At 39.8% G+C, this 10212-nt stretch overlaps 1 protein-coding gene across 3 annotated transcripts in view; it reads left to right on the top strand.

Annotated features, from left to right (window-relative positions):
• Nucleotides 1-10212, top strand: part of UBAP2 (ubiquitin associated protein 2) — a 132993-nt gene that overhangs the window by 74574 nt on the left and 48207 nt on the right. For all 3 annotated transcript variants that reach the window (XM_021691778.2, XM_021691777.2, XM_044920772.1), the window contains exons 7-8: nt 6842-6896; nt 8373-8476. In XM_021691778.2, coding sequence (XP_021547453.1) covers nt 6842-6896; nt 8373-8476 — 159 coding nt within the window. The remainder of the gene's footprint in view (nt 1-6841; nt 6897-8372; nt 8477-10212) is intronic.

Here is a 10212-nt window from a genome sequence, read left to right as displayed (position 1 = left end):
AGTTCTGGGGCACCTGGGTGGCTCAGTCGTTAAGCGTCTGCCTTCGGCTCAGGTCGTGATCCCAGGGTCCTGGGATCGAGCCCCGCATCGGGCTCCCTGCTCGGCAGAAGTCTGCTTCTCCCTCTCCCACTCACCCTGCTTGTGTTCCCTCTCTTGCTGTCTCTCTCTCTCTCTCTCTCTCAAATAAATAAATAAATAAAATCTTTTTTTTTTAAAGACAGTTCTTTAGAGTCTCCATTGCGTTTATTCTTAGATTTTGACCATACTTGTGAGCTCCTCTTACAGACTTTCCATTGGCTCTCCCTTAGAATACTAATTTACATATGTGATTAAATGCTAACATTTCAAATTACTGGGGGGCCTGGGTGGCTCAGTCAGTTAGGCGTCTGACTTCGGCTCAGGTCATGATCTCAGGTTTCTGGGTTCGAGCCCCACATCGGGTTCTCTGCTCAGCAGGGAGCCTGCTTCTCCCCACCTCATGTGCGTGCTCTCTCTCTCAGATAAAATCTTAAAAAATTGAAATTGCTAATGAAACTTTTCTTCCTTATTTTTTGCCTTATCTGCATAGTATTGGCTTAAAAAATACTATGAAACAGCATGGATTTAATACGGTAATCTATAAATTTTGGGATAATGAGTTCAGAAGTTTTCCTTCCATTTCTGTTTTCTGGAACAGTTTCAGAAGATTAGGTATTAATTCTTCTTTAAATGTTTGGTAGAATTCCCCTGGGAAGCCTTCTGGCCCTGGGCTCTTGTTTGTTGGGAGATTTTTGATTACTGCTTCCATTTCCTTGCTAGTTATGGGTCTGTTCAGGTTTTCTATTTCTTCCTGTTTCAGTTTTGGTAGTTTATATGTCTCTAGGAATGCATCCATTTCTTCCAGATTGTCTAATTTGTTGGGATAAGTTGTTCATAATATGTTCTTATAATTGTATTTCTTTGGTGTTGCAACAACTAATATTTAAATACCTATTGTATTGTTGCAGATAATGCTGGGAATAAGCAATGTCCCTCACATATGGGTGGGAAAGGAGAAGAGACAGTCAAGTAAAATCACTATTTGACTTAAGAAAATGATTAGTGATCAGCTGTCAGTGGGGTCTTCTTTATTATTATTTTTTGTTCTTTTTAAACTTTTTTTTAGTAATAAATCTCTACACCCAATGTGGGGCTTGAACTCAAAACTCCTAGATCAGGAATCTTAGCCTCTACTGACTAAGGTAGCCAGGTGCCCTTGTAGGGTCATTTTTAGATTGAGTGGCCTGAGGAGGTCGCTGAGGAGGAAGAAAGCCATGTGAAAATCTGGGTAGGAACATTCTATGTAGAAGGAGCAGCTAATGTAAACATGGGAAACAACTTGGATTTTTTTTTTTTTACATAATTAAAAACTACTTATGGGAGTATGAAATATACATGGAAGTGCTCAGGGTACAGTTTAACATTTTACCTTGAAATAAAACAGAATTTTGCATAATGGTTACTCAGATTTCCTCAATTTTGATATTTTACTATTATTGTTTCTCTCTGTATGTATGTATTGTTTTTTTTTCCTGCAACCTTTGAATATAAATTCCAACATAATGCCATTTTACCCCTTAATATTTTGTGTATTTCTCCTAAGAAAGAAAGATACTCTCTTATGGAGATCTTACAGTGATAAAATCAGGAAATAACTATTGATGCAATTTACAGGCCTTACTGAAAAGTATCCAGTTATCCTGTAATGTTCTTTTTTTTTTTTTTTTGAAGATTTTATTTATTTATTTGACAGAAACACAGCGAGAGAGGGAACACAAGCAGGGAAAGTGGGAGCGGGAGAAGCAGGCTTCCTGTTGAGCAGGAAGCCCGATGCGGGACTTGATCCCAGGACCCTGGCATCATGGCCTGAGCCGAAGGCAGACGCCCAACGACTGAGCCACCCAGGCGCCCTATCCTGTAGTGTTCTTCATAGCAGAAAAGTATTCTGGTCTAGGATCCAGTCCAGTATCACATATTGTATTTAGCTCTCATGTCTCTTTAGTGTCCTTCAATCTAAAATAGTTCATCAGTCTGAAATAAACTTGGTCTTTAATGGCCTTAATGCTTTTGAAGCATATGGACTCTCTTAAAGAATATCCTTTAATACCAGTCTGAGAAGCTTTCTCATGAATAGATTGATGTTATTTGGTGTTTTTAAATTTTATTTTAATGCCAGTATAGTTAACTTATTACTTATTTTTGACAGGAATACCACAAAGTGAGGATCACTGACCTCCATGCATCACATTAGAGGGCACATGATACAGGTTTATCCCATTACTAGTGATGTTAGTTTTGATTACTTATTTAAGAACAGTAGTTTCTGCCAAGTTTCTCCTCTGTGAAGTTACTACCCTGCACTTTGTAATTAATAAATACTTTTCCAGGGGAGTACTCTGAGACTATGTAAATATCCTTTTTTGTAATGTGTTAAGGGCCCCTGGATTCAGTAATGCTAAACCTCTAACTACCCCAGTTATATAAAACTAATATTGCCTATTTTGTATTAGCTAATTTGAATTGGGCTTTTCCTTCAACCATTTGGAAGAGCTCTGCCTGAAGTGGGGCTTAGGAGAAATTATCTTCCACTTGTGATTTTTTTTTTTTTAAGATTTATTTATTAGAGAGCACAAGCAAAGGGTGGGGGAGGAGCAGACGGAGAGGGAGAAGCAGACTGCCCGCTGAGCAGGGAGCCACATGTGGGGCTCAGTCCCAGGACCCTGAGATCATAACCTGAGCCAAAGGCAGAAGCTTAACCAACTGAGCCACCCAGGCACCCCCTATTTGGGAATTTCTAAAATTATCACCACAGAGGAAGGGAGGGAAACATAAAATATCAGAGAAGGCTACAAAGCATAAGAGACAACTATAGGAAACAAACTGAGGTTTCTGGAGGGGAGGTGGGTGGAGGGATGGGGTAACTGGGTGATGGGCATTAAGGAGGACATGAGCACTGGGTGTTATATGCGACTGATGAGTCACTGACCTCTATCTCTGAAATATATAATATACTACATGTTAATTAATTGATTTTAATAAATAAAATTAAAAAAATAAAAGTGTCACCACAAAAGGGGAAGCTTACTCAGTCCAAAAGGGGGTCAGTCTCCTCCTGGTTCTGGGTGGAAGGAGATGGAACCCAATCAGTCCCTGCCAAGCAGGATGCATGGCATCCAGGGTATGGCTTTTCAGTGTACTAACACCTTCAACTAGTGGCAGAGGTGGGTGAAGCGCCACAGGGGTTGGGCAACGAGCTCAGAGTATTTCCTAAATATCCTTTTAAAAAAAAAAAAATCAGACTTTTATTTACTAGTTTTAGAGTCTATTAATTCCTGCAACATTTACCATAATACATTTATTATTATTATTTTTAATGATTTATTTATTGGGGTGCCTGGGTGGCTCAGTCAGTTAAGCATCTGACTCTTGATTTCGGCCCAGATTGTGGTCTCAGGGTCGTGGGATTGAGCACCATGTTGGGCTCTGTGCTCAGCACAGAGTGCTGGGAGCACGGGACAGGGAACAGGCGGAGGGATAGGGAGGGAGAATTTAAAGGAGACTCCCTGCTGAGCACAGAGCTTGATCTGGGGCTCAATCTCATGACCCTAATGACGTGAGCTGAAATCAAGAGTTGATTGCTCGGGCGCCTGGGTGGCTCAGTTGGTTAAGCGACTGCCTTCGGCTCGGGTCATGATCCTGGAGTCCGGGGATCAAGTCCCGCATCGGGCTCCCTGCTCGGCAGGGGGTCTGCTTCTCCCTCTGACCCTCCCCCCTCTCATGTGCTTGCTCTCTCTCACTCTCTCTCTCTCAAATAAATAAATAAAATCTTTAAAAAAAAAAAAAAAAAAAAAGAGTTGATTGCTCAAATGACTCAGCCACCCAGGTGCCCCTCTAACACATTTAGAATCAGAGTTATTTGTTAAGGACAAGCTAATAAATGGGATATGAGGGTGGATTCTAAGCTTTATTCCTCACTGAATCCCAGGGAGATTTTGCTATTGTCATTTAACTTGTTTATGCTGCTTTAGGGTTGGAAAGGCATATTCCTATCTGAGAATATACTCTAACTTAGGGACAGAAAGGCAGAACTTGCTTGACTCCCAAGTCTCTGAGCCAGGCAAGCCCCAGAGATGCCCTACTCTTGGTATAGGCTGAATAGTTCTCTGGTCATGGAGGCAGCTCATGAAGTCAGCATGGCAACTGTTTTTATGATGAACCAGTCATGAAAATTTGGGAATTTTTGTCTATACAAAAAGCCTTAGAACTAGTCAGGACCTTAAAGCTGTTTCATGTAATGACTCAGAGTGTGCAGTAGTAAATTCAGGATCACACAGTTTCTGGCACATTTGTCTGTGGCAAAGCTCTCCATACAGTGTTGTGGGGATGACGGAGAGGGATTGCTTTCTGTGCTTTCCTCCACTAGAGGCGATTGCCTGTTTTCTGTGTTACGGCTTTTTCAAGGGAAATGAGCAACTTTTCTATTCAGACTCTCAGTATAGAAAACATAAATATTAAACAACTGAAAACTTGAGCAGTCATGCAACAAAGATGTGGTGCAGAGTTCCTAGAGAGACCTCTAGGGGAAAAGATAGCATTTATCATAATATTGGTTTATTCTTTATGATAATATTCTTTAGTCTTGTGGTTTTTTTAAAATTTTATTTAATTTTTAAATTTTATTTTTTAAAGCCACTTTAGTCTTGTGTTTTTGTTTTTAAAATTAAAAGGCCCCAAGTCTTTATTATGAGCTATTAGGTAGAAATAGCTGTTTATACCAGATAACAATGTAGGGAAATCATATATACACAGAAAACAATGTTACTGGTAGCGTTACTAGGCAGGTAAATAGGAAAGAACAGTTTTGTTATCTTGCAAAAATTTATGGGAATAATGGATTTGACTTTTTAAAATCTACCTATGATATTTGGCATGTTTGTGGTCAGTACTTGGGTCAGCAGCTTTTGATCTTTGGAGACATATATATATATATATATATATGTAGTTGATACTTTTTCCAGGGTACTTGCAAGATTTCTTCAATTTTTGCCCTAGGCTACGTGTTTCTTGTATAAATTCCTTTTTCTCTTTCTAATGAACATCTTGCTTTCCAGCTCAGGTATTCCAGGTTTGTTTAATAATTTCTGAGCAGAAGCCCCCTTTAAAATCTTGCCACTGTTTTCTTAATATTTAACCACTATAAGTGCCTATTGTCACTTGTATGATTTTGAAATGAATTTTCTTTTCTTACAAGGGGTATTTTTGAGTCCACCTATCAAGGGCAGTTGTGTTGTTTCTCTTGCTTTTGTCATTGGTAACTTTAGAGCAAAAATAACTTCTTGAAATATAATTCAAATACCATATAGTTCATATGAGTGAGCCACCCAGGTACCTCATATCTTTATTTTTTAATTTTTTATTTCTTTTTAAAGATTTTATTTATTTGACAGAAACACAGCGAGAGAGGGAACACAAGCAAGGGGGAGTGAGAGAGGTAGAAGCAGGCTTCCTGTGGAGCAGGGAGCCTGATGCGGGGCTCTATCCCAGGACCCTGGGATCATGACCGAGCTTAATGACTGAGCCACCCAGGCACCCCCCCCCTTTTTTTTTTTTAAGATTTTATTTTTAAGTAATCTCTACACCCAACGTGGGGCTCAAGCTTACAACCCTGAGATCAAGAGTTGTATGCTCTACTGACTGAGCTAGCCGGCACCCCCATAAAGGTGTATTTTTTTTCCCTCTGAAGATTTTTTTTATTTATTCGAGAGAGAGAGGGAGCACAAGTGGGGGTGGGTAGGGGCAGAAGCAGAGGCAGAGTCCCCACTGAGCAGGGAGCCTGATGGACCCTGAGATCATGACCTGGGCTGAAGGCAGACACTTAACTGACTGAGCCACCCAGGTGCCCTTTTGTGTCTTTGATGCACCAATCTGATGTCTGTTTTGCCTGTGTCTTTGGTGTCTTATTTAAAAAAAAAAAACATTACGGGGCGCCTGCGTGGCTCAGTCATTAAGCGTCTGTCCTCGGCTCAGGTCATGGTCCCAGGGTCCTGGGATCAAGCCCTGCATCAGGCTCCCTTCTTGGCGGGGAGCCTGCTTCTTCCTCTCCCACTCCCCCTGCTTGTGTTCCCTCTCCCGCTCTCTCTCTCTCTCTGTCAAATAAATAAGAATTTTTTTTTTAAAGATTTGAAAAATTCTTAAAAAAAATCATTATTAATTCAATGTCATGAAGCTATTGCTCTGTATTTTCTGTAAGAGTTGTGTAGTTACAGCTCTTAGATTTAGGTCTTTATTTCACAGTTTGGGATGTTAAGAAAAACTGGAGAGTCACTGAATAAAATGATCTCTCTCTTTTTTTTTTTAAAGATTTTATGTGGTTGAGGGAGAGTGTGCGTGCTCACGGGAGAGCTGGGGAATGGGCTTGCGGGGTGAGAAGCAGAGGGAGAGAGATAACCTGACTCTGTGCTTAGCGCAGAGCCTGATGCAGGGCTTGATCCCAGAACCCTGAGATTATGACCTGAGCCGAAACCGGGAGTCGGATACTTAACCGACTGGGCTACCCAGGCACCCCCAGAATAGTTAGTAATGTCAGCTGCATATCACAAGTGCTATACAAGCAGAATTAAATCCTTTCTGTCCTTTAATACCAGTAACTGTGTATATAGTTGTGTCAGTAGGGACTGGCAGATTGGGTACACTGGATGGGAATGTTGGTGCTGTTAGGAACAATGACAGTGGTGTTTGGGTGGGTGCATAAGAGAATGAAGTTGGTAGAATTATAATTGTGTAGCACATAAATACTATTTAACAGTACTGTTTTCTTTTCAAGGATTTGGACGTGGAAGAGGGAGAGGGACAGGAAGATTCTCAACCCAAGGCATGGGGTAAGTCTGAGCCATCCTATTTTTATAGTTACTACCCTTTCTAGTTATTACTGCCAATGTTTTTCTTCCTCTGTCCTGTACCCAATTTATTTATCCTGGTGAGTCTCATGTTAATTCTATATTAAAACGAGGAAATAGTGAAAAAGTGAAATAGTACAAATAAAATTGTATTGCAGTGGGTTTTAGAGTAGAATTTCTATCCTTGGCTCTGTTGACATTTTAGATTTAATAATAGTTTGTTGAGGTGGTCAGGTATCCTTTACACTGTAACATGTTTGGCAACATCCCTGGCTTCTCCCTACTAGATGTCAGTAGCACCCCTTCTCAAGTTGTAACAATCAAAAAAGTCTTCAGAGACTGCCAGATGTTCCTTGGGAGGGAGGTGCACAATCACCCCTAGTTGAAAACCACTGCCTAAGAGTTAAGTTGATAAATAACAGTAATTTTCTTTGAATGGTGAGTAAATGCAATGTTTATGTATGTAAAAGTGATGGTTCTTTTCCCCCATAGGTAGTATATAATCTGTTGTTCATTCCATAATTTCTGGTTATTCTCTCACCTTTTGCTGCTTCTAATACATTAGCTTCCCCTGGAATTTTAGGAAAAGTTTTAAGCTTCTTGTAGAAGCCATCTGTAGATGACAGTCAAGAAAGGAAGGGAATTGGTTCCAGCAAAACCCTTTTGTCTCTTCCTAGCTCCAGGGCAGCACTGGGGGGCAGGGTCAAGGAGGTGTTTGCTGACTTCAGTGATACCTCTTGCCATTTCAGTTTCTTGCATGAGCTCATTGTGGATGAAGGAAGGATGAATACATAGGGAGCAAACTGGCTGGAACACTTAAACATACTGTATGTGCCCAGCTCAGTAGCCGGTTTACTTTCAAAAATATTCTTTAATGATTTTTTTCTTTGTCAATGATAATCTCAATAAAGCTGGAAGAAATTTTAAATTCTGTTCTGAAAATTTTAGAGATAGTATTGATTTGGCTTTAGTTAGACTTCTGAATCATGGGTGTTTAGAATTTTAATGGAGAAAAAACCTGAATGAAACATTGTCTTTAGATCTACCATTTCTATACAAAAAGAATCTGGATTCTGACTTGGGAAGAAAAGACTGTGTGTTTAAGTCTGGCCTTAGTTTTTAGGGCTTTCCATTAGAGCCCTTATTCTTCCTAATACAATTATAGTTGTGCACATCTGCTTTAGGATGCAGAGGGCAGCAATTTAGGGAAATAAGGGCATCATACAAGAGTGTATGGAAGGTCCCTAGTAAATCACTGCTTTTTAGAAGATCTTCATCCTGATGGCCAGAAGAAGTAGCTATAATTAAATAGGAGAAGGAAGGTGAAGTTTCTTATAATGGCTTTTAGAAGGGACAGGGTTTTTTTGGGTGGGGGGGGGGAAGATGATGTATGGTTGATTTTGTGACTTTGGTAATTGTTGCCTTTGCCTTAAATTCTTTATTTTTTTCAAACCTAAGGACATTTAATCCTGCAGACTATTCAGATTCTCCATCTATAGATGGGTGTGTTACAAAGCCAGTAGTTTGGGAAGCTACTCAGAATGGTGCAGATGAGGGAACTGGTAAGTGTCTGTTGTCAAAGATGTGTTTTAAATGTTTGAGTCCTTAACATACAAAGGTGTGCCCATGGAGAAGAATGAAAAACAGGCCGCTCTTCTACCTCTGAGACTATTAGCTGGTTCTTACCTCCAAAGTCTCACTTAAAAATCTCATTGACCATAAGGTATTTGATGTTTTTCTTCTTCACTCTGAGGGAGAGTCTTTAATTAATCTGTGTAAGTCAGTACAAAATCACACTCAAATATCAGTGTATATATATCATTTCTTAGGGGAAGACTTGTTACTGGAAAGTACCGTTCCTGTTGGTGGACATAAATTTGGCCAGATAAAGTGGTGGGTGGTAGGTAGGTTTGGGCACCAAGTGCTTTTGCAGATTTTTTCTGTATCCTGATGTTTTTGGATAGTTCTGTTTTGGAAATTCATGGATAAATAGTTATTAATTGGTGTGTTTATTTAATAGAGATCCTAGATTTTTTTTTATGATAATATAGATATTAACTATTACATTTATATTTATAAAGACCTGTTTTGGGGTGCCTGGGTGGCTCAGATGGTTAGGCGTCTCCCTTTGGCTCAGGTTATGATCCCAGGGTCCTGGGGTCGAGTCCCGCATCGGGCTCCCTGCTAGGCGGGGAGCCTGCTTCTCCCTCTGCCTCTGCCTCTGAGAGGTGTGTGCCTCTCTCTCTCTCTCTGGCTTTCATGAATAAATAACTAAAACATTAAAAAAAATAAAGACCTGTTTTGACAATTCATGAATTCTAACTACAAATATAAATAAATAATCTAAAAGGAAACATCCATATAATATCTATCCTGGTCAAAAAACAGTACTGTGCCAGCACCACAGAAACACAATCAGTGATCTAGAAATCAAAGGATAATATAGAGAGGATCAACAAAAGTTATAAAAATGGTAATTTGAAAAGACTAGTAAAATTGGTAAGGTTACTCGGAGACTGATCAAGTGAAGGAGAAGCAGCATATTTAATTGGTTATAGGAATGAAAAAAAGGATATTGATATTAATTATAATTGTAATATGTATTCTATATAATTTATATTTTAATATAATTACAATTGTAATATCAGATATTAGAAGATTGTAAGATACTTCATGTCAATAAATTTTGTGCTAACATTTGAAATTACAGGTTAATCTCACTCTTCAACACAGATGTAAAAATCTTAAGCCAAATATTGGAAAACCATTCAGTAAGATAAAAAAGGATAATACATCATGGCCATTTTAAATGCATTCTTTTTTTTTTTTTAAGATTTAATTTATTCATTTGAGACAGAGACATCCAGAGAGAGAGAGCGAGCATGAGCAGGGCAGAGGGAGAGGGAGAAGCAGGCTCCCCGCCGAGCCAGGGCCAGACGTGGGGCTCGCTGGGATCACGACCTGAGCCGAAGGCAGACGCTTAACCATCTGAGCCACCCAGGCGCCCCTAAATGTATTCTTGGTAGTCAAGTTTCTTTAACATTAAAAAACCAGTCACCGGGCGCCTGGGTGGCTCAGTCAGTTAAGCGGCTGCCTTCGGCTCAGGTCGTGATCCCAGGGTCCTGGGATCGAGTCCCACATCAGGCTCCCTGCTCTGCGGGGAGCCTTGCTTCTCCCTCTCCCACTCCCCCTGCTTGTGTTCCCTCTCTCGCTGTGTCTCTCTCTGTCAAATAAATAAATAAAATCTTTAAAAATAAATAAATAAATAAATAAATAAATAAATAAATAAATAAATAAA

Source organism: Neomonachus schauinslandi, chromosome 13, assembly GCF_002201575.2.
Source record: "Neomonachus schauinslandi chromosome 13, ASM220157v2, whole genome shotgun sequence".
NCBI lineage: Eukaryota > Metazoa > Chordata > Mammalia > Carnivora > Phocidae > Neomonachus > Neomonachus schauinslandi.
The sequence above is the reverse complement of the archived record's forward strand: the minus strand, read 5'-3'. Positions and strand labels throughout refer to the sequence as shown.